This window comes from Protopterus annectens, chromosome 3.part0 (genome assembly GCF_019279795.1).
Source record: "Protopterus annectens isolate FY-2018-M chromosome 3.part0, PAN1.0, whole genome shotgun sequence".
Taxonomy (NCBI): Eukaryota; Metazoa; Chordata; order Ceratodontiformes; family Protopteridae; genus Protopterus; species Protopterus annectens.
The window spans coordinates 160,390,333-160,416,347 of record NC_056731.1 but is presented as its reverse complement, the minus strand read 5'-3'; the positions used below and the strand labels follow the sequence as shown (position 1 = coordinate 160,416,347).

Here is a 26,015-nt window from a genome sequence, read left to right as displayed (position 1 = left end):
AAATATTAAATTGAAAAATACAAAAAAGAAGGTTCCCCAATGGGGCACTTACTGAATAAGTGCATGTAGCAGTCAACACCAACATAGAGGGCAGGCAGGCAGGCAGCAGTGAAGATCCTGTATTCAGACAGGTGGCAAGATAGTTTGAGGATTGTACATGCCCATGTCCACTTATGTACTCCTATGCCCACAGGCTTTGGTCATACACAGACATACAAGTGTATGGAAGGTTTTTTTGGTTTTGGTACACTAGTCAAATGTCAGATTACCTTGGCGAGATAACCAATAGTATTGGAATACTACAAGACATATAAGAAGTACATTCAACTTACTTCACAAATGTGTAGCAAAAAAATGGAAACAATTGCTAATATCTAAATGAATAGCAACATCAAAATTCTCAGGAGCAAAATCTTTAACTGTGATTGTGATTATCCTGGACCACAGAAGCCCTGACTACGACCCAGGTAACTGAAGTTTGAATACTGTCTTGGGCACTTGTCAGTGTAAGCAGGGAGGATGTGTGTGGTCATTCAGTGGGTTGGGAGGCATGCATAAACAGGGCACACTGACACTTTGTTCTTCCTGGTGGAGTCAGGAAAGAAAATAGAGTGTAGTGCTGCCAGAAGGTGGGGTTAGGGGTACCCTACTGCCATTAAGCCCCTTGTGGAAGTGAAAGACTGGGAAGTCCTACTGCTCACTGTACATCCCACCCTTGGCATATTATTAATGTACACAAGGGGTACGGAATTAAAGAAAAATACTTCTAGGCAGCAGTATGACTCTTCCCTTGCACCTTGATCTGTCCAGTGGCACTGAATTTGGGTAAAAGATAGTCCAGGGAAGAAAGTGGAGGACTCAGACCCAGTGGACAAGGACAGGCCCTGGGGCAGCAGACAGCCAGCTGTGGGAAGAAACATTTGCAAAGAAATATACCTTGATGCTCAGTTCAACTTCTGCCTTTGAGAAGTTCAAGCATAATCAATGTTGATAACAGCATTTATGAATATGAGCAGTACTAACAGACGTACACAGGAAATCCATGTCTCAGCTTTTAATAGAAAACAAGAACTTATAAGTAACAGTTTAATTTCTAAGATTTGTATGTGTGAGCCCTGGAAAAGTGAGATGGAATGTCAGAAATAGGGACTTGCATACAGTAAGTCTGAAATAGCTGTGTTTTTGAGTATTCCCTTTTCTTTGAGGTATGACCATCTTAAGAGTCACTATATATATATATATATATATATATATATATATATATATATATATATATATATATATATATACAGCAGAAGTGTACTGGGAATGCAGCCTTTCACAGCAGAAATTGGGGGGGTCTTTCAATCCTTCAACAAATAACTTTAAAGGAGAATAGTGATTGTTGACATTAACTGCTTTTCTTTAGTTTTGTTGACTTTTCTTTTTTTTTTTTAATTCCATGGCTCACAATCATGGGTCCCAGAATTACAACAGGTAGATAAATTTGGTTTACCTTGAAAATACTGAAAGGCATCCCTTCGAAACTTGGATGGTTGAATGTACATGTTCATCATTCTGTAACACCAAACTGAGCATTGGGTGAATCCACTTTAGCGAATACCAGTGTGCATTCGCACATCTGAGGTCAGCATTTTGACTGGAGATCGCACAACAGTGGAGATCAGGAAATATACCCTTTTCCACACTGTAGTGCAATCTTGGAGTTTGTATATATAATATGCAGGGGGTGTGGAGGGTGCAGGGAAACTTGTCCACCTGCAAAACATTAGTTGAACTTCACCGGATGTTCATGTCAACCTGGTAATGTCAAAAATATCGAAGTATACACTTTCAACATTACCAGTGTGGATATTTGGAGTACAAGATATTTTAAATTTCAATATGGTGATTTTGCATTGCAACCATTCGAAGGGATGCCTTTCAATATTTTCAAAGTAAAGCAATAAATTAATCAAACTGTTATAACATTATGTACACAAACACGCAAAGGTGGTTATCTCCCAATGGAGTATAACATATGTACTATGTACAACAATATAAAAAGTGCATATTTTATTCCAATAAGGAGAAACAGAAAACTGAGAGTTGTTGCCAGCCCTCAGAAGTACATTACATTTCGCTTTTACCAACTGTGATTTCACCACCCCTGGAACACATCACCTTTATCTTATTTTGGTTAAAAAGCTGCTAGCAACTTTCTAGGTAAAGAAAGTCATAGGGTTTTTGGAACTCACCCTTCAGAAAACACATGTTGATTTTATGACATCCTACAGCTTCTGTTGCCCACCAATATACATATTACATGAATACATGAGTATACATGAAGTTATTTTTACCAGCAATGGTAACATGTCAAAGTCAAACTGCTTTTGAAATAATCTGTAACAATGTCTGTAGCAGAAGGAATATAACCTGCATTAGTCTGAGTGGAGAAGTTTAAAAAGTTAATATTGCTGTTTTATTTTTTTTAACCACCAATCACAGAGATGAAAACATAAGGGGATCATGAGCAGGGTGCCGGTCATGACCTGCTTGTTATGTGTTCGAAACAGGGATGTCAAGAAATTCACATCAACAGTGAAGCTCGAGAAGTGAATCTTGGCATTCACGTGAGAATAATAAAGGGTTTTTGAGAATAATAAAGGGTTACGATCAGAGACTCAATCATAATTCTTTGAAGTGAATGAAGCTTAATCAGCTGCATGTACTACTAGTTAGAGGAAAAAAAAAACAAGTGTTTTGCTGGCCTTCAGAGCCGTAAAGCACTTACACTATCAGAAAGACAGTGTAACACAGTCTCTTATCTTATACAAAGTGAGGAACGCATTACCAGCACACCCAGCAGACAGAATCAGACCTGCTTTTATTCTGCCACTGTCATTTGCTGGTCAGTACTGGCATATTTAACTGCCCAATGTGATACCTGATCTTATGTGAAGCAGGGGATGCTTAACATTTAAGATAGTGTCTCTCACTATAGAAGCTCTTAACTGATTTGCATTTTTCTAGGTATCAGAACATAATCACCATGTTCCACGCACTAAAATGTAACATCAGAAAGTCACCTGCTAACACTGCAAGATAATCACACAGATTAGCTGTACACTGTAATGCGGGCTTGACATGTCAGTGAAGCTCCTTAGAAGCTGATAAAATAATTAACTGATGAATATCTCAAAAATTCAACATGCTTTGTGAGACCAGTGGTATAGAAAAATGAAGCACTGACTACGGCCCAAGTAATCTGAGTTCCATCACAAACTCAGGTATTTGACAGTACTGTTAGAGAGGATGGGCATTCCTATCCTGGTGGGAGGAGTTGTGATGACGTGCAGATCATTCAATGAGCGATGGTAGAGGTGGAGCTGTAAATGGTTACCTGGATGACAATGCATCATGGTCAAGGAAGCATGGTCACCCAAACGTCCAAGAGAGGTACACCCACACAAGCCACTGCTCATTGTCTGCCCAGCCTCTAAGGAGGGTGTCACCAAACAAAAGTATTGGGACCACCTCATGTCACTCATCCTGTGAAGTCTCCTTTGTGAGGTAAACCACCAACTACCCACTCCCTCATTCCCCCCTCCCCCTTCCATCTAAATGGATCCACCCATGGGTGGTAGTACCAGGCACAGAGTCTAGAACAATAACATGGAAAAATGAACAGCTGATTGTCAGTAAAGGCTTTCAAGAAAAAAATTAGCATATTTAATGAACAGAAATCAAATCATACCATGCAATGACAAAATTAAAAAAAAAAATCTTATTAGAGATTACAGGGTTTGCAAACTAGCTCACTCGAACCATCTGGAGATTCTCTTTCATGTTTCCAACTTATTACAATTAATAATTACATGTATTGCATGTATAACATATGATAAATGTTTTGCTAGATACAGATGCACAAACCAAGTGACTGCATACACAAGTACATACCAGTAACAGGACAATTCTAGTGACATTGTAAAAAAAAGATTAAACCCACCATGCAAATGAAAAAACTTTTCAAAAAATGCTTCTTAGAAGTTACAGATTCCACAAGCTGGACTACTTGTAACACTGAGACATTTTCCCTCCATACAAATGCAGCATGTTTAAAAATAATTAATACAGATTGTAAAATGTTCACACTAGTCTATTTATAGCCCCTGATAATTCTTCTCATTATTCTCAAACTTCCTAAATTTAATACTAATTTTCTTCTTCATAAATGATACAATTTTTTCAGATAAATATACTCAAAATGTGTATTAACAAATGTGTGCATAGGATAGCAACAGCAGTGTTTAATTACTAGTGACAGCTCTATAGCCCCTCAAATTTCAGCCTGAAGTTCTTCCACCTACCCATCTCTGGTGCTGTTAATTCTTAGTGTTTATATCATGCTATCGAAAGATGAAAATAGCGAACGCTATTTTATCGAAACTAAAATATCTAAACCACATAATATCGAACATTCAGAACAGCAAATTTTTTTTTCTTGGTAAAAAATTTGCTATTCCGAAACACATGCACACAACACAAGCATACCTAAAAAAAACATCAATCCACAAACATACACTTATAATCCTACAACTAACCCTACACTAAACTGTACATACACTACTATCTGTCCACTTACCTTAACCCAAACCCTAACCCTAAGGTCCGTCACTATCGCACACTCACCTAACCCGCACCCTAACCCTAACTCACTTAACCCGCCCCTAACCCTAATTTACCTAACCAGCGCCCTAACCCTAACTCACCTAACCCATGCCCTAATCCTAATGACCGCACAATCACACACTTACCTGAAACCGACCCGTAAATTTCCACCACAGCGCTGAAAATAGCGAAGCCACAGAACCGGCCAACCGAATTCTTTCCCTAGGAAAGAATTCGGTGTTCTGCAGCTTCGCTATTTTTAGCGTTCGTTCAAAACGGGTCGATATTAGAACATTTGAAGTTTTAAAACTTCAATGTTCTGATATAGACCCAATTCTTACTCTTTCCTGCTATGAAGTTCAGCACCACATTATTGCTGTACAATATTTTACTAACAGAGTGCTTTGGAGTGTTTTACTGCAATTCAGCAGCATGAAGAAAAATGTAATATTATTGTTAACATTGCTTTCCCTAGCACTCAAGCACCACTGCTATCGCTGTCAAAACTGTTACAAGCATCGGTACCAATTTGTGATCTAAGGTACAGGATTTTTAACATTTATTTTTGTTTCCCCCGACACATACACACATAGACACACACACACACACACACACACACACACACACACACACACACGCATGCACACACACTCATTTTACCACTTAAAATCATGTCTAACCTTTCATAGAAGGACTATTTTACATTAAAATACAGTACTGAATTTTCTTTAAAAAACTATAAATCTTAATGTGCATAGAACACACGTCATTTATAGGTGCAGTAAATCACTGAGACATGTGCACTACATACATTCAACAACACTCCTGCACACTTGTAACATACTGCTGTCAAATGTATATATTGATGAAGACATTTATCAACATTCCAAAGAGCTTAAAATGTTTTGAGGCACAAGCTTACTTCAAGTGATACCATCCACGTGCCTTGAAATTAGAAGTTACTCATTTGATCCTTGCTAGAAGGTAAGGGTCACTGGAATGGATGGCCTGTCACAATGTTTCTTTAAGATACTATGTTATTCCAGTTAATGGATGATGTAAAGATGGAATAACTGAATGTAGTTGCTCCACATGAAACCAAGTATTGTACCATGTGTCTGTTTAAGTTTTTATATACTGTGGAAAGGCCATCAGTGACACACCTACCATCATGCAGCACCTTGGCACACACGGGGGACATTACAGCAGGCCCTTGGTCACTGGAACATATCCTAAACTAGCAAATTGTATTGGATCTGATCTGGTTATGGCAATGTGTACACATACCTTGCAACTACTTACATGGGCTAGTAATAATTACTCTGATTTTTATGTCTTATCTGTATGAGATTTACATTAAATTATTTAAAAATAAATACATTTCTGAACATGACAGAAAGTTAGTTCTGTTAGCTTTATGCCAACTATAGCCTGCACAATGACCTATCAATCTAAATATGACCTCACCAAAACATCAGCATTAATAAACTTTAGTACATACCTGAGTAACACGATCCTTCAGAAACTACTGTGATCTCTTCTTGATGCTTACAAGAAGCTTGCTTCAAGAAGCATTCATTTTGGTATGTGTCTCCATTTGATCCACAAACAGGAATATAATGTTTATGGCACTGAAAAAAAAAACAATATCCTAGAAATCTTGTAAACTAGAACAAAAATATTATGTACATACTCGTTCAATGGTCTAGACAGAAATTTACAATTTGTACACAAAATTTCATACTGTTTTTCTAATCCATGTTACATGTATAAAATGCATGCATGTTCTTCAGACTGTCTATTCATAATGAATAAACTGCACAGCATTTCCAGCTGCTGCCCTCTTACAACCCTAAAAAGAGGTGGCTGTTCAAATAAGTAAAACTGTAAACAAGCAGCTGTAAATTGATCTGTACTGATAGCATTCATTTAAAGTTAAACCACTGCAAACTGCTGTAACCCACACTGACAAATTACTGCAAACCACTGTACTCCAATCTCTCTGAGGTGTGCCAGCAGTTCTTTGATCCATTAAAGTGCCCCCCCCCCCCAGTTTTTTTTTCACTAGCTCATCAAACATGGCTAGCAGTCATCACATTCAAAGGCAAAACCACGCATCTTTACCTTTTGACTATCTCAGTCTACCAGACTTCAAAGACATAACGTGCAATATATGGGACATGCAGAGTAAGGATCTCATCTGTTATTAGAAAGTTGTACATGTAAGTTGTGGCACAATATATAACATTTTGACTACTTCCTTCAACGACAAACTAGACAGAGACCTCACATCCACTAACACTCTTTTTCTTTGTTGCCATTGTCTAGCCTAAACATCATCATATCATGTACCCCTGACTGTTTACCATATCATATTCTATTGCTACTAAGTACCCCACTCCACAGATAGGTGTAATGTTTTGCTCGCACATAAGTTGTGGCACAATATATAACATTTTGACTACTCCCTTCATCGATAAACTAGACAGAGACCTCACATCCACTAACACTCTTTTTCTTTGCTGCCATTGGCTAGCCTAAACATCATCATATCATGTATCCATGACTGTTTACCACATCATATTCTGTTGCTACTAAGTACCCCACTCCACAGATAGGTGTAATGATTTGCACAATTTTCAGCTTCCAGCTAGGAATCGGATCTACCATATAAAATTTACACTAAGGGCTAATGTTAAACAGTTTTCAGTAAAACATGGAGACATGCCAATATGCATCATATAAAAACAACATTTTTTATGTCACAGCAATTGGTACTAAACAGCAAGTCTGCTCTGTTGACATTGCAAGCCGCTGCACTGATGTTCTATCACGTGTACCATCTCTATTACTTATCCTAAATGGTGTTCTTTGCATTCTGATTTGCCTTAATTAATTTCTCTTCTCATACAAGCTACATTTTATCATCTGACCTTCTCCTCTCTCTAATGTTCTAGTTTTACTACCTTTACCTTTCAAGTATACCTTTCCAATAGTTTGTGGAAAGCATCTTACTTTCTTTATAAATGCTGTGTTAGGACATACACAATTCATCTTATTCTGAAGACACCAATGATTACCCATTCTGTATAAGTCAATTATTAAAGTAGCCTTCATCAAGTGTGTTTCTTAACTACGAATTGAACTATAAAATTCCTCCCTGAACAGCACTGTGCTACACCTTTACTAAAGTACACTAAGTACAATACTTTTTGTGTTGGCTTGTATCCATCTAAACAAAATACTCTTTTTACTGTGGCAATTCCCACTCAGTGTACTAGGAGGATTCCGCTTTTAAATCACAGCTGCTAGTTCAACATCAGACATCTGCAGATGTTAATTATAGGTTGGAACAGCAGCCTTACCCACAAGTCCTAGAAAGCGGAGTCTGCTACCTCCAGCAACTGCTGCCGGTCTTGTTATAAAATAATAAAACATTTTCATCTGCATAAACTAAGGTGTCACTTCTGCTGCATACACTGACATCACTGAAGTCCCAAAATGTAGTGAGCAGTAACCCTAGAAAGTAATCTAATTCGATAGTGACAAGTGGGAAGTGTAAGAAACTAAGTGCTTAGTCACTTATTACCAGCTGTACCAATACTAAAAAATGACGTGTGTAATGCACCATCTCAATATCCCTGAAAAATTGCAGATAATCCATGAACTACAACTGAGATTTGTTTTAAAAAAAATACTTTAAACAAAATAACTTCTACATTCACCCACTGCAATTTTTCTACCAACCCCAAAACTGCAAAAAATGACACTGGACTCCTCAGTACTTCCAACAGCAGTTTCTCTAATCCCGAATCCCTTTACATTTGCCAGTTACCTCCACTGAATCAGAGGAAGTGGTATTTACATTGTGAAGGCTAGCAGGCTGTACTGCTGTTTTTCTCTAGTCCAAAAAATTGTAACTGTAAATGATCATTTGGTGTATTCTGAATAATACATATTTCCTTGTGTTATGCAAAAGAGGTTTAAATATGGTCAAAGTAATTAAATTACATTAACCAGTACAGCAAAATCAAATGCAAAAGTTATATTTTTGACTCTGTGTTTGCAGAATGTTCCGTTTCCATATATGCATTACTTGATTCCTACAGAACCGATACCAGAAAGCCTCCAATTAAAGTCTTGTACAGAAGCAGTGCTGATTACTGTAAGACAATGATACAAACATTGACAATAATGACTTGTGAATTAATAACAAATTTAATAAAAAAAAGTTTAGGAGACGATATGTTCTGACTCATCAGAAAAAAGTTTTAGAAAATGAGCACAAAGTTTGAACTTACATATAGTATCTGACATTAGATTAATCTGTCTGATTACGTTAGTTTTTCAAAAGGTCTGTCTGTCTGTGTCTTTCGGCTTTTCCCGGTTAGGGGTCGCCACAGCAGAACTCCGGTCCGCTAATGATTGGTAGTTGATTTTTACGTACCGAGTTACCAGCTCTGACGCACAACCTTCAACGAAGGTACGCCCATTCACGCATGTCTCCACGCAGAAGACGCTCTAGCTGAGAATCGAACCAGACAGCGTTTTACTGTGAGGAGACAATGCTACCGCAGCACCACCACCGCGTTTTTTCAAAAGGTGTAAACCATAAATCACATGTACCTACAAATTATTTGCATAGACACACTGTTTTACCCCACGTGCTTTCTGAAAAAACATTTTCTTTCCTCTTATCAATCTTGTTCTAATTCTGGTGTTCCATCTATTCCCTGAATCTCAGAACATTAGCTAATAAACATTAAATATACTCCTGAAGTTACTGATATACACAAATTACAATTAATAATGGAAACACTTGCAACGTTTAGTAAACTCCTTATTTTTAACACATGGACTATTAACATGAAGCTTACATCAAAAGGACATTGTAATACAAAAATAAATCCCTTGTTTCAGGTATCATATTGAATCTGCTACTGCAAACCTCACATGCATGTGCATGGTCAGGGCATCTATCATTCGGGACAGTTCTGTAGCCAGTGGTTTTGCGTAAAACATTAAAAAAAAGTTACATTTATTATGGTTACTTTTGTCTGATTGTTATGATCATATTTAGTGTTAATCTGGTATTTAGTATCTTTTGAATTTTAACTAAAGTAATGATTATTCAGCATGGAACTGCCTAGTGATTTTAACATTCTGTTGTCTGATAACGAATCTCATTTTATATAAGATTTGCGGATACTGAAAAACAACATCTTGAACATTTTAATATGCACATTTATAGTCGTCATACATTCATTTCTTTGTCTCTACTTAAGTATTACCGCTGATCATTACCTTACAACTACAGTGGTTTGAGTATTAGTGTAGGTAGATGCTTAACTGCATAAGTCATTATATAAACATTCTGATATTCTTATTTAATATGAAAGTAATGTATTTACTTACTATGAACTCAACATATTTTGGTTAACTTTTTATGTATAATGAAGTCCACGGAAGAATGGCCCAGCACTCAATAAGGGAATGGAGGACTACATATGCAAGGTTTCATTTCTATTACTTTCAGTCTACTCCAAAATAATGTGGGTAGATTTTAAATAACTGATCAAGTCTAAGTTAAATACCAGGAGTAATATATGAATTCATTTATTATTTTGAAAAAATAATTGTATTCATACATCAGAAGAGTCTACAAGCCTTCACATGCTGTTGTAATGTGATGCCCCCGAGACCTTGTCTTGTTTATTTAGGGATTTTACTGCAGCTTCTAAGTGTATGTTCTATAGCAACAGCCAAAATCCAAGAAGTTTTATACCATTTCACATTTCCTTTACTTGAAAGGATTCTCAGGAATATCTAGCAAACAACATCCTGCATGCACCACTTACCCTGCCCAACCTGCCATTGTTGTGTTCCCAGCCACAGGGAATAGCACTGGGGATAGCTAAGGATAAACAGTGAAGCAGACCAACTGATGGTCAGCAGAGAACACCAAAATGGCAGGGGAAAAACTCACATAAACATTTTCTGCATGCTTATAATACATACTGTGCATTGCTGTGACGTTAAAGACATGCATGTAGGTGTATGCGGGAATGGGTGTGCCTTCTTTGATGGTTGGACGTTGGGCTGGCAACTCGGCACCGTAAAAATCCACTGCCAATCATTAAAGGATCGGAGTTCCGCTGTGGCGACTCCTAACTGGGAAAAGCCGAAAGACAATTATTATTGTTGTGCATTGTTGTGAACAATCTTCACATCATGGCAATAGGAATAGATATATACTTTTTGAAATCACCCCCAGTCTCTTATGCAAAACCATATTTGCCATCTTTCAGTTTATGGGGACATTACAGCATTGTATGGAACTACTGCATGACTTCATTAAGTGATCTTAAAGACAGCCAAGGTGGTGCAGCGGTAGCATTGTCTCCTCACAGCAAGAGGTTCTCCCATTCGATTCTCGGCTGGAGCGCCTTCTGTGTGGAGTCTGCATGTCCTCCCCGTGGTTAAGTGGTGTTCGAAAGACATGCATGAATGGGCGTGCCTTCATTGAAGGTTGGGCGTCGAGCTGGCACCTCGGCACTGTGAAAATCTACTGCCAGTCATTAGCAGACTGGAGTTCTGCTGTGGTGACCCCTAACTGGGAAAAGCCGAAGAAACAACAACAATAACAATGATGTTATTTTTCACAACACATTCACTCTGGGTCTAAGTAAGTATCCTGGTTTCAAAACTGCACAGATACTTTCTGCAGTTAACAACTGCGGCCTCATTAAAAGAACCAGTGTTCACACCGTGTCTACTCTACTGCCTGTAGTGAATTCTCAGCTACAAATACTATCACAGATGCTCTCTTTATCCTCAGAGAAGCTGACCACACATTAATCTTAAGACTCACTTCAGGAAATGTAGCCCCTCTCCCATGCCTCCACTATAAATACGTTTGTTTTTTTTTTCTTTCACAGTCATATCTTCACTCATGACACCTCCAGATTTCTTAAAGATATTCAATGCGTCATATGAAGGCCTTCACTTTAGCCTTGGTGATTCAAAGTGTTGTCTTTGAAATTGTTTGGTCTCAGTTGTTAACGAATGTTTCTGTATGCTGGTTACTTGTCTTTTACATCACATTTTATCCAGTAACAGCATTTTCATCCCTGGCATTGACTTGCTATAGTTTTTTTCAATGTGATATTGTGTTTTTGTATGATCCATTGATTTGCTTATGTAAACTGGTCAGCCAACAAACTGAGTGTCTTGCCTTCTAATGCTGTGGCTTCTTCCAGCTTGTAAGTGCATTTAGTGCAATCACTAGTCACACAGATTTCTTTGGGTGTACCTTACTACTTCTGATATGGAGACTTTCTACATCACCAGTTAACTTCAGGGATCTAGCATGAGAGCTCAGAAGGTAAGGATTTGGCTTCAATTACTGTTGAGCTCTTATTATGTCACTGTTCCTACCCAAATGAATATTATTTTAGTAATGTCTTTGGAACTTTTGTTTATGCTGTTATTATTCCTTTTAATTGTGGATATAAAAAGTGTACACGCCCCTAATAAAATGCCAGGTTTTGTGATATAAAAAATGAGACCACAATAAATCATTTCAAAACTTTTCTCATCTTTAATGTGACCTGTAACCTGTATAATTCAACTGAAAAACAAACAAATCTGTTAGGGGAAAACTTTAAAAATTAAAAACGTACAATAAGCTGGTTGCATAAGTGTGCACATCCTTAAACTAATACTTTGTTGAAAAGGAACCTCCTACTAATACCTCATCCTTTTTGCTTAAAGAAACTTTTACTGGATGCCTTTCACTATTGCAAAATGCATCATATTCTGAAGCAATTACAGGTGGAACACCAGAAATAACCTAGCTTAAAGTACTTTGTTCACTTGGGTATGCCAACTGCCTTGGTGACTGAGTGTCAATCCAGCACAGCTCAAACCTCCATTCTACATGACATAGTCATGATATGTACTAGGGATTGGGGCACAAGTGGTCTTTTAAAAGCATGGCGGTTCAACACCAAGTCCATCTGTAACTCAGTGTGTTACCTTGGCCTTGGTGTGGGATGTTGAGCTGCCTTCTGCTACAGAGTTCTGTCTGGACAAAAAACGATGGCTGCGGTACCCCTCACATTCTTCACAATTACTGCCCAAGGATAGATAAGATCAGGGATGGTAGAAGTAATAAATTGTTACCCTATGCTGCATTAGCCCAATGTATAGGTTACCAACTCTTTACACCTCAAGAAGAGGACCAAGGTGTGGATTTTCTCAGAGGCCCAACAGGTATAAACTTGCACTTGTGGGAATGTCAGAAGACTGTGGCTTGTACTTCCGACCAGGTACTTCAACTCATTTTCCAATACTGGCACTGCAGTGCAGAATGTGTGTGGGGTGTAGAACATCCCTGAGTGTGTTTGAAATGATGTGTAATTTGCCAGAATTAGAGGTAGGTCAGACTGATGTAGAACAGGAGGGAAATTTCCATGGTACTCAGGCCAATACCAACTTGGGTCTCCTGAAAATGGACTACAGGCCTAGTGGGTCTAACCTGGTCAACATAACATAAATAAATACGTACATTTTTACATTTACCATCTACTTAGTACTGTAAAGACACTCCTTCAAGAGTTTATTAACATTCTTCTCATTTCAGTATTTGGGACCCCCAGCTTGACATCCCCATCTTTATTCATAAAGGGTCTGTGGCTCTAGCATAAGAATTCTTCTGTACTGTGAGGCACTTTGGATTTGCACAAATCCCCAGCTCTCTTATCTATCATTTTTAAAACATTCTTATCTTGGCATTACAATTTAGTTTCTCTATCTCTAAGCTGGTACTTGAATCTGCCCATGGATATATCACCACCTTGTTCAGTTCCTGACAGCTTTACCTCAGTTACATCTCCCAAACTTGAAGTGGTAGAATGCAGCAATATGAATGATATAGCAATTGCTGAAATTATTCCTGCCTTCTACAGCTTCATTTCAGTAATCAGTACAGTCAATTCTGACAAACTGATCATGGTCTGTAACACAACTATTCTGTCAAAACAAGACTAACTTGCCCCAGCTTACGTATACTCTTACCCTCTTCCTTCTTTATGAGCTGTGGTATGCTAAGGATCTTGGAGTAGGCCTGACTATAAATGGAGATACACTGGCTTCTTTAACATCAGGCTGAGGACTGATGAACACAATGCTGCTTACCAAGCTGACAGCTCTCATACATAGATAGTGTTCCAGGCAAGGGACAGATGTACTACATTAAATCTACTGACTATCCTATTTCACTTGTCCAACAGACCAAGGAATCTGCTCTGTTTCTTCACCCATACAGCATCTTTTTCTAAAGAATGTGAGGAGGTATTCAGCTCCCCATAGAAATCTCAAGACTTATACTGCGGAGTCCTGAGACATTGAAAAGAAAGAGCAAAAATACTGGGGAAGAGTGACTATTGATCCTCACTGTTCTTCTTAACGTTGTTTTTGGCAAGAAAGCAAACCTTCTGTATCCCCCAATCAGTGTAGCTAGTTTCCCACCCCCCAAAATGTATATATCCAAATTCTGAGATCACCATACCTCAGACAAAAGGGAACATGCTGAGAAAAGGCAGTCTTGGACTTCGTATATGTATCTCCCAATTTTCAGCCATTTGGTTTCCACATCTTAGGGCTTTTCAATGGGGGCACTGGGATTTTTAAAAAGTTATCAGTTATTCAGTAATTTGCAGTTAAACTAACATCAGTGAGGCCAGATTTTTCTTCCACAATAATGTCAAGGTGAATGTGCACTGTACGTGGGAATTTTCTGCTTGCTCCCATCTTTATATTAATCTGAACTCATATCCACTGATTCAGACATGTCACCTACAATTTGAACTGAGGCCTAGCAGTTCTGGCATTTGCTGTCTTAAACTCATTACCACTTTCCAGTGATCAGTTAATTAGGTACCATATGCCTGTCAGCTGGCAAACTGGATAGTAATTGCCTAGAGCTGAGAGCAAAAAAAAAAAAAAAAAAAAGTTAAATGTGATAAAACTGAGAAAGAAATGAAGATTTGTACAGTCTGTGTTCAAAGTAATTTTCTCACATTTAATTTCCTTAATCATGGCACAGAATACTGAAAATTAAGTACTGAGATTTTGTTACAGTGATACAAAAGCATGCGCGCGCGCGCACACACACACACACACACACACACACACACACACACATATATGTGTATGTCTGTGTATGTATATGTATATATATATATATATATATATATATATATATATATATATATATATATATATATATCCAGTCCCACATACCTGTAAAACTTTTAGGAGGCTGCGATTGCAATTCCTCACAGGTGCTGTCTGTTCTTCTTGCTCTTCCTACTATATAGGTAAAACCGATCGTGTTCTTAAGCATATGATTTGTGATCATTTAAATGACATCAGCAACAGGAATACTAGCAATGCTCTATATAAACATAGCCTGAGTTGTTTAAACTTTATTTCTTTTAGGTTTGCTATTCTAGATAACATTTTTTGTTAGCCCATGTGACAGTCCTGTAGAAACTTTATTGGAAGTTATGGAGTTGTTATGGCAACTTTATATTAGTTCTATAGAACCGCCAAGCTTAAATAAGAAAACTTCAGTCGTTAGTATTTTGAAGTTAAGAGCATATTATTTGTGACATGATTGGTTTCAAAATTAATTTGTATTTTTATTTATTTGTTATTCAAGTAGTCTAATATATTATTTTAAATTGTACATTTTTATTTTGTGCAATTTAATTATCCCATTATTTACTGTCTTAAATAGTAGGAATGGACTTCCTTTTTATCAACTTCTTGTTGAAGTATATTCAACTTGGCTCCTGTTCCTTGTTCTTGGTTCTGATGAAGTCAGTTTTAGCTGCTACCTGACAAAAGTGCTTAACCTGTTTTATTATTTGGGTTGCAATAAACAGTTTTTAACTGGTTCATTTCTCAGTTTATCTCACGTTTCTGTTGCAGACTTCGCAGTGGCAATTCTGGTGCTGTGTTTTAGCGTTTTGATGCCGGAATTTCAGTTATACACATGTGTGTATATATATATATATATATATATACACACACACATATATATATAAATATGTCCACATATATACGTATATCTATACATTTATATATATATGCATGTTTTTGCGTACATATTTCTATACATATGGATATATAATATATATATATATATATATATATATATATATATATATATATATATATATGGATCCCATTCTAATTGCCGAAATTACATTATTCCGAAACTCACTTTGCCGAGACTAGTTGTCCAAAACTCCATTAGTCCAAAATGGCACTTTGCCAAATTTCATTTTCACAAAACATCTGCTTTCATGCTTTCTAGTGCACCATACCAGTTATGCAGGTAGGTGTAAAGCTATGTACATTGTGGAAAGCAAAATGTGTACAGCACTCCTATATTGTAAACGGAGATCGCATTACAGTAAGAATGGACAAATATTCCCTTGTTGTCACTGTAATGTGATCTTGGAGTTATTATATACAATTTGCAGGGGGTGTTGGCGGCATAATCCACCACATGGGAGGTGCAGGGGGGCTTGCCCCCCCCCCTGCAAAAGTTAGAGAAAAATTAGAGGATTTGTTGTAGTGTATGTTGTAGGTGTTAGTGATTGTCTTGTTGGCATTTTGTGTTTTGAGTAATGTAATTTCGGGTTCCTATTAAATAATCGAAGACGCATTATTTCGAATGCGTCTTGATTAAACTTGAAAGCACGAAAAGGCAAAATAGCAAAATGGCATATAAGTGAATTCTTTCCCATTCTTCCCTTCCCTTACTTTGCCGTTTTCATGACTGTAGTGTGATCTTGGAGTTGGCATATTTAAGTAGGGGAGTGTGGGTGCACAGTATGTAATGTACTAAATTTTTTTTTATTTTTTATTTTTTTTTTGTGGAACAGCGATTTTTTTTCCCTTGGAAAAAAAAAATCGCTGTTCTAAGCGTTCCAGATTGCAAGCTTTCGCTTACATGGGTTCAATAAATCATCGTTCACTTTTTTAAGCGTTCGATGATTTAACATAGACCCGGAATTTCGGCAACTAGAATGGGATCAATATACTGTATATATATATATATATATATATATATATATATATATATATATATATATATATATAGCATCTATATCATATTATCGTACGATGTAAATAGCGAACACTATTTCATCATACCTATAATATCGAAACAATAAAATATCGAACAAACGAAACAGCAAAATTTTCCCAGGGAAAAAATTTGCTGCTCCGTAAAAACAAAAAATAAATACATTTAAACACAAATTTAATATCTATCTATCTATATATATATATATATATATATATATATATATATATATATATATATATACACACACATACACACACACACACTCACACAAAAAGCCCAGCACCCTTTTTTCAAAAAACAAACAAATGTTTAATAAATAGCACAGCAAACTCTCAGTTCAATAGAAACCATCTTTTCTCCTACAAACAAGAGCTTCTTCACTAAGTAATGAGTGAGACCGTCCACAAGTTGGTTAACTTTTAATAGGTCTGTCAAGGTACAATTTTTAATATTGGCTTATGACCTGACTTTATTATAACTAGTTTGAGACAGTTTATCTTATTTTTAATTGTGCCTACTATAAATGTGTGCACTTTGGTCAATGTGTTTCTGTTGTATGGTGCTGGGCTACAAAGAACTAAATAAGAATGAAACAAATTCCCATGTGCACCATCATAATGTCCACTGAATTCTTTGTAACTGTACTCTGTAGGCCAATACCCTGTCATTACCTATCACAAAACTGGACGGAATGGTGATTACTTATATGGATGTTACACTTCATAATATTACAGCTAAAGGTATTTTAAGTCTGCACTACATAACAAGAATACATTTTCCAATTCTAAACTTTATTACACTAGTGAGCACCCAAAACATCAAAAGAAAAGTATTGTGAAGGGTGAGTTTGTTATAGCAGCCTATACAGTGTTTGAATATGATGACTTCTTTACTTGAATGCAAAAATATTAAAGCCATGTTTGTTGAAAGAGGCTACCCTATTGACTATTTTTGAGTTTTGGAGGCTGACTTTGAGTTTTAGAGGATAGGGGTACTTAGTTCAGTCCCTCTGGGCTCTGTGGTAAGTGAGGAAGGATGCGCTTTAGATAAGGATATAGGTTCCAAAAAACATTTCAATAGGGCATATATCAGGAAAAAATATAATCAGGTTACAATAAGTTAAGGGAGATGGTTTTAAAATATTGGACGATGTTTTCTAAACTACCAGATGCAACAGGTATTTTTTCTTAACAACCCACATTTATTTACAAAATAGGACAGAAAGTACAGTTTTGTACCTACCATAAATGTAGATGTCCGATAGGTATGCATCTGCAGTCCTTACATATGGGTTGTCCTGCCTCAGGCAGCCCTTCGGTCGGCCGGATTCCAAAGTCTGGGTCCGGCGTTGGCTGATGTTGCCCTTTCCCCGACGTCAGAGCGCCTGGGGTATAAAAGAGTCAGCCGACGCCATCTTCCTCAGTTTTTCTTGCCCCAGATGCCAGGTGCCCTCTAAGGAAGGCTAAATTTGGAGAAATGCAAAATATTCCAAACATGCACAGTAATAAAAAACAAATACACCATAATAGATAACCCCAGCTAGCTATAAGAGGGATAAGTACCCAAGAAATACCACAGAGAGGGAAGGAGGGAGGGAAAACCTGACTGCAGATGCATACCTATCGGACATCTACATTTATGGTAGGTACAAAACTGTACTATGTCCTTCAAGGATGCATCTGCAGTCCTTACATATGGGTAGAATACCATAGCCAAGCTGGGGGTGGTAGGATCTAAGAAAATGATGGTGTAGCTAAAATGCCCTGGACTGCCATAGCAAAGCCTGCTCTGGATCTGGAATATAAGGGCAAATTGTAATGCTTGGAAAATGTATGCACGGAGCTCCATGTAGCAGCTTCTAAAATGTCCTTGGTAGCCACCCCTCTTAAAAAGGCTGTGGAGGTGGCTGTGGCTCTTGTGGAATGAGGCCTGATGTTAGCTGGCACGGTTTTTCCATGATAAGAGTAGCAGAATTGAATGCAATTTCCTATCCATTTTGAAATTGTCTGTTTGGAAATTGCTTTGCCTTGGATGCCTGCAGCATATGCTACCAACAGCTGGTCAGTTTTTCTGAAAGTCTTAGTTCTGTCCAAGTAGTAGCGTAACTGTCTGTGAATGTCCAGGGTATGCAGAAGTTTTTCTCCCTTGTTTTGCAGATCTGGAAAGAAGGTAGGCAGGTGAATAGCTTGGTTCAATGAGATCCTGGATACCACATTTGGCATGAATGAAGGATTGGTTCTCAAGGAGACTCTGTCCTGATGAAAAATAAGAAATGGTTGTACTGCCATGAGTGCCTGCAATTCAGATACTCTTCTTGCTGAGGTTATGGCCAGAAGGAAGGCAGTCTTCCAAGACAGGAACTGTAACTCTGAAGATGCTGCTAGTTCAAAGGGAGGTAGAGTCAACTTTTCCATCATGAAGTTAAGGTCCCATGTAAGCACTGGTGGTTTTCTTGGAGGATTGATGTTTTTAATTCCTCTTAGAAACTGCCTTACGAGAGGATGAGAGAAGACAGGTGGATCAGTATTGTATTCTGCTGAAATTGCTGAAGCATGAATTTTTATGGAAGAGTAAGAAAGGCCATTATGGAGCATGTCTGGGATATGTGCCATGCTCATCACTGTGGCATATAGACCCTTTGCGGTGCTCCAAGTGTGGAATCTTTTCCATTTTGCTGAATATGCCTTTCTCATGGAAGGTCGCCAAGCTTCCATGATGATATCCTTCACTCTCTTGGATAGCTTTTCCTGGTGAGGAGTCAAGGTATTCTCCAGGCTGTCAGCTGCAGGGTTTTCAGGCTGGCGTGCAGAGTTTTGTAATTGTGCTGTGTCAGAAGAAGTGACCATTGTGGTAGAGGCCACGGTTTCGTGTGTGACAGGCATCGTAACAGTGGGTACCAGTGCTGCCTTGGCCAGTCCGGGGCTATTAGAATCACTTTTGGCTGCTCTGTCCTGATTTTCAGTAAGACCCTGGTCATTAGTGGAAGAGGTGGAAATGCATACACTGTTAGAGTATTCCAGCTGAAAGAGAGGGCATCCACTTTCCATGCTTGTGGGTGGTATGTCCTTGAACAGTATTTCTTCAGCTGATGATTGTGGTGGGAGGCGAAAAGATCTATGTCCGGCCTTCCCCAAAATTGTGTTATCTGAAGGAAGATGTCTGGGTGTAGCATCCATTCGTGTGGATCCATGGTATTTCTGCTTAGGCTGTCTGCCAGTATATTGTCTTTTCCTGGCACAAACTGGGATTGCAGCTCTATATTGAGTTTTAGGGAAGGTTCCCAAAGATTCATTGCTAGTCTGCAAAGAGGGTAGGAATGGGTACTTCCTTGCTTGTTTATGTACCACATAACTGTGGTATTGTCTGTCCTTATTAGCAGGTGGCCTTGATGTAGAAAGTGCTTGAAGGCCTCGATTGCATGTATCACTGCCAGCATTTCCTTTTGGTTTATGTGCATGCGCAATTCTTTCTGAGACCATAGTCCTTGGATGCATCTGTCCTCCATGTGTGCTCCCCATCCATGGTCTGAAGCGTCCGAGGTAATGGTTTGGCTGGTTACTGGTTTGCTGAAAGGCAGACCCCTGTTTGACTGGCTTGCTTGGGCCCACCACAGGAATTCCTTTTGAAGGCATGGAATGAGTGGTATCAAAGTTTCTAGGCTGTGATTGTGCTGAGACCATAAACTCCTTAGGTACCATTGTAGTTTTCTCATATGCAGCCTTGCTTGTGGAATCAGAAGAATGCACAATGCCATGTAACCCAGGGCCTGCAGGATTTTCCTTGCAGTCATCTGAGTTTGTTTTGTCAGATTTTTGAAGTAATCCAGCAGTTGTCTTTGTTTTTCTTCTGTGAGAAAAGCCATTTGGGTGGTTGTATCTAGTTCCGCACCCAGAAAAGTTATTCCTTGGGATGGCACAAGTCTTGACTTGTGAATGTTGACTGTGTATCCCAAGGCCTGCAGAAGGCGGATGGCATAATTCAAATGTTTTTCCAAAGTTTGTTGGCTGTCCGCTTGTATAAGGCAGTCGTCCAGATACGGGTATATTTGAATCCCCTGAAGTCTGCAGTGTGCAATTACTGATGCCAGGCATTTCGTGAATACTCTGGGCGCAGTAGATAAGCCAAAGGGCAATGCTGAGAATTGATAATGCTCTGAACCTGCAAGAAATCTGAGGTGTCTTCTGCAACTTTGTCTGATAGGGACATGCAGGTATGCCTCCTTGAGGTCTAGTGTTACCAGCCAAGACCCTTTGCCCAGCATGGGAAGGAGTTGCTGTAGGGTCAGCATTTTGAATTTTGGCACAATGAGATAAGTACTGAGTGTGGACAAATCGAGAATAGGCCTCCATTGTTTTTCTTTTCTTGGGATAAGGAATAGTCTGGAATAAAATCCTTGGCCTTGTTCTGCAAGAGGAAACTTTTCTATAGCTTTCATTTGCAATAGGTTGGCAATTTGTTTTAAAGCCTCTGGCCTTTGATTTGGTGGCAGGTTTGGCATTCCTTTTCTTTTTGGTAATGTATGGAAATGGAACCTGTATCCTTAGTCTATTATTTGCAGTGTCCATTTGTCCCTTGTAATACTGTGCCAATTTCTTGAGAATAAAGACAATTTCCCACCCAAAGGTGCTTCTAATTGAGCCCTGGTTGGCGGGATCAAGGTGAAGTCATTGAGTCTGTCCTTGTGCAGCAGTTGTTGGTCCTGCACTACCTCGCTGGTTAGGAGGCTGCCATTGACGTCCTCTGTAGGAGCCTCTAGCTTGCCCTCTACCTCTGGCACGCCTGTTCTTGCCTCTTTGAAATCTCTCTGTGTCTGGAAAGGACCAATTCTTAGAAGGCCGATTTCTGCTGAATCTTGGTGGTTGTACCTGGAGGAAATCTTTGACTGTTTGTACAGATTTAGCCTTTTCCTGAAATTTCTTTAAGACCTCCTGAGCAGTGGAGCCAAATAACTTTTGCTTTTCTAGTGGAACATCCAGAAGCTTAGCTTTAACATGATCTGGCAGAGATTGTTCCTTCAGCCAAGCATGTCTACGTATGACTGCACCTGTCATTGCTGACCTACATGAAGCTTCCAATGCATCATAACCACACTGCAAGAAATGGTTGCTAACCTGTTGTGAATTATGTACCAGATCCTGAAGTGACTTACGGTCTAGGGGTTCAGGAGAAGACAGCTTTTTCTGCAATTCATCCAACAAATACTCTTGGTACTGTATCATATGAAATTGACAATTTAAAGCCCTCATAGACAGAGTGGAAGAAGTATACACTTTTTTACCCCATCTCTCTAAAGCCCTGGACTCCCTTTCAGAGGGGAGTGGATTTTTAGTAGTGGCAGCTGCAACCCCTTTAGGACCCTGGGAAATAGTTTCTGGGTCAGCAGAGTGGGCCTTGTAAAGGAAATGATGTGAGTCCAGGACCCTGTAGTACCTATCGGGTTTAACAGGAGCCGGAGGATGGGTGTCAGGGGTAGTGCTAGACTCAGAATACACATCATCAATGACACTTAAAACAGGAGGAATAGCCAAAGGTCTATGCTGAGGTAAATGAAGAAAAGTCCTTAATCTCTTCCTGGAATCGGAGAATTCCTGGCCCTGCCATTGGAAATGCTCTCTCATGGAGTGAAGGGTCTCCCCAAAGGACAGCTCTTCAGGAGGGGAGGCAGAGGGAATGGATTCCTCTGCATCAGAATCCTCGTAGGCCGTGAAGGCCTCCTCCTGTTAATCTGATAGAGCAGAGCCATCAGAGGCCTCATCAGAGGACTGAGGATCAGCGGACTCAGCCCTGGGCCTTTTGTCTGGAGGGGGTTGAGAGCCCCTGTCCAGATGAGGCTGGGATCCCCTGATTAAGGAAATAAGATCCTCAGCCAAACTTAGTATCTGTGAACCTGTAGTGGATCCCTGAGAAATAGTCTTGGGAGGCAGAGCTTTTTGTTGCTTAGCAGCTTTAGCCCTAGTGAATGCTTTAATGGACATGGATGCAGGGGGCCTGGCTGCTCCACGTGCTGGGGTAGTCTTGTCTAAGGGAATGGTGTCGGTAGTTTCCTGAACACTGGTTTCCGAGGGTAAATCCATAACCGACTCAGAAGAAGCCTCCGGGGCCGAGGCTGTCGGTTGTACCATTTCCACGGTCGAAAGTACCAAGGACTCGGTTTCAGCCGAGACCGAGACACTCGCGGTAGGCCTAGGCGCGGTTTCAGCCGAAACCACGGTCCGCGTGTGTCGGTCCTTGTCCTTCCATTTTTTGGTTAAATGAGAAGTCGGAGTCTCCGACGGCATTTTATAAGAGAAACTAGCCCAAAAAAATTCCTCTGCAAACTCCGACCGACGCCTAAGAGTGCGTCGATTAAAGGAGGCACAGGCAGTACAGGCCGAGACGTCGTGGTCTGGGCCTAGGCAAGGGAGGCAGTAGAAATGGAAATCCTTATGAGGTATTTGTTTCCCACAAGTCAAGCAATTATTAACTTTAAGCGTTTGATCTGACATCGGCTGAGGCAAGAAAGAGTCCCCAACGGGGTACTTAGCTTTCTGAAGTCTTCGGTAGCTGAATTTACAGGAGCTGGCCGACCGGCACTTGCGAACTGCTTTTGCTTTGGGCACCACGCGGCAAGAAAGACTGGGGAAGATGGCGTCGGCTGACTCTTTTATACCCCAGGTGCTCTGACGTCGGGGAAAGGGCGACATCAGCCGATGCCGGACCCAGACTTTGGAATCCGGTCGACCGAAGGGCTGCCTGAGGCAGGACAACCCATATGTAAGGACTGCAGATGCATCCTTGAAGGACATCTTGAAATGTATTCTTGGAAAGAACTCAATAGGAGGTAGTAGGTCTACACAGATCCTCTATAGGACTTACAAATATAGAACATGTAAGCAATGTGTATACATATCCAGTACAAACTAAATGAACAACTCGTAACAAGAATTATACATAGTAGTAAATTACGTACCTGCACTAGCAGAGGAGTGATGTGATATACCTAGCTTGCTGTACTGGTTGCCCCTCATTTTATGTAGGTAAAACAGAGAGGATGTTAAGGAAATGACTACATGAGCATGCTTATGATATATCTAGGGGTACAAGGAATACAATAAGAATGAAAATCCTTATGAGGTATTTGCTTCCCACAAGAAATACAATTATTAACTTTGTCTGACATCGGTCTGAGGCAAGAAAAGTTTCCCCAACGGGGTACTTAGCTTTATCGAAGACTTCGGCTGAAATTCTGTTCGAAAATCTCAGGAGCTGGCCTACCGGCACTTGCGAACTGCTTCTGCATCGGGCACCGCGCGGCAAGAAAGACTGGAGAAAATGGCGTTGGCTGCCTCTTTTATACCTCTGCCGCACTGACGTCAGGGAAGAAGTGACGACAACCGACGCCGGACCAAGGCTTTGGAATTCAGGCTGACTTCGGGACCGCCTGACGGCAGGATAACCCAAGTGTGATGACTGCAGCAGCATAGCACAATGAACATCAAATGTTTTGTACAAACATGTGAAGACATACAAAAATGCTTCTTTGGGTTTTTGTTCCAGGAGACATGATGATAGATCTCAGAGGTGGCCCATGGGAGACAAAAAAATTAGTATCATGAACTTTCTTTTTGGCAGTTAACCCTGGATTCAGTCAGCCCCCAGGTTTAAATGATAATATATCTATCACAACTAGGGCTTTTAATAGCCCCTTTATCTATTCAATTACTCATTAATTATCTCCACTACACGCAACTAACTCTTGCTCACAGACTTGTATATAACCCCAGCAGTTGTCCATCACGCCAGACAATCTTACACACTTACACGCCAACTAGGAATCTTCGTTCTACAAATAAACAGCTCTTAAACATTTCCAAACCAATCAAACAGGCTGGTCATAGCCTTTATTCCTTTGCCATAGCTAAAATAAAGAATTCTCTGCCTCCTTCAATCACACTACTTGACACTTTAAAATGTTTCAGACTGGCACTTAAATTCTACCTTCTCAACCAAGACAACTGTTCCTGTCACCACTGGGCTAGCCCACCATAAATTTAGTGATTAACTAGATCTCTGATCTCAATTATATTCCTGACAATGTATTCATAATCTTTACTGGCTTCTTAATTTATAATTTCCCTTATTTTTTTCCCTCTTTCTATCCTTTTTTTCTCTTTCCATGTACCCTGTTTTACATTATATTTTCAACTGTAAATAATTTGCATGTACAATATTATGTTATCTGGAAATTGTAAATATGTTAAAATGCATCTATTTCCTCATGTAAATGTCTTACTTATTGTCTAAAATGCATTTATGTAACACTTTTTGTAGTTTGTATTATTTTCCTTTGTATTTTCCCTGTTTTAACAATTTTTCTGTTAACTCGCTGAAATAACATTTTTGTATTTTTGGTATGTTGGATCTTTTCTCCCCGGGCCTCCACTGAAAATGGGTTTTGATAACACAGTGGACTTTCCCAATCAACAAATGTCAATAAATAATAATAAATACATGTATTTATTTATTTAGGTATTGATTTATAGATTTACAGTTTTACAACTTTTTTCAATTATACATATACATTTTTATTTAACAGATATGGATTCAGTGTTTTTTTTCTTCTTCTTGTTCTTTCGGCTGCTCCCATTAGGGGTCGCCACAGCAGATCAACTGTTTCCATTTCTTCCTGTCCTCTGCATCTTGCTCTGTCACACCAACCACCTGCATGTCCTCTCTCACCATATCCATAAACCTTATCTTAGACCTTCCTCTTTTCCTGTTACTTGGTAGCTTCACCATTAGCATCTTTTTCCCAATATACTCAGCATCCCTCCTCAGCACATGTCCAAACCAACGTAATCTTGCTTCTCTGGCTTTGTCTCCAAACCATCCAACCTGAGTTGACCCTCTAATATACTGATTCCTAATCCTGTCCACCCTCGTCACACCCAGTGCAAATCTTAACAGCTTCAACTCTGCCACGTCCAGCTCTGACTCCTGCGTTTTTGTCAGTGCCACTGTCTCCAACCCATATAACATAGCTGGTCTCACTACCCTCTTGTAGACCTTCCCTTTCACTCTTATTGGTACTCGTTTGTCACAACTCACTCCTGACACTCTTCTCCACCCACTCCATCCTGTCTGTACTCTCTTCTTCACCTCTCTTCCACACTCACCATTACTCTGAACTGTTGATCCCAAGTACTTAAACTCATCCACC

At 39.3% G+C, this 26,015-nt stretch overlaps 1 protein-coding gene across 1 annotated transcript in view; it reads right to left on the bottom strand.

Annotated features, from left to right (window-relative positions):
- The window catches only part of TMEFF1 (transmembrane protein with EGF like and two follistatin like domains 1), a 1,099,811-nt gene that overhangs the window by 518,625 nt on the left and 555,171 nt on the right, over positions 1–26,015 (bottom strand). Inside the window, exon 3 of the mRNA XM_044064659.1 lies at positions 6,152–6,281. Within this exon, the coding sequence (XP_043920594.1) occupies positions 6,152–6,281 (130 nt within the window). The remainder of the gene's footprint in view (positions 1–6,151; positions 6,282–26,015) is intronic.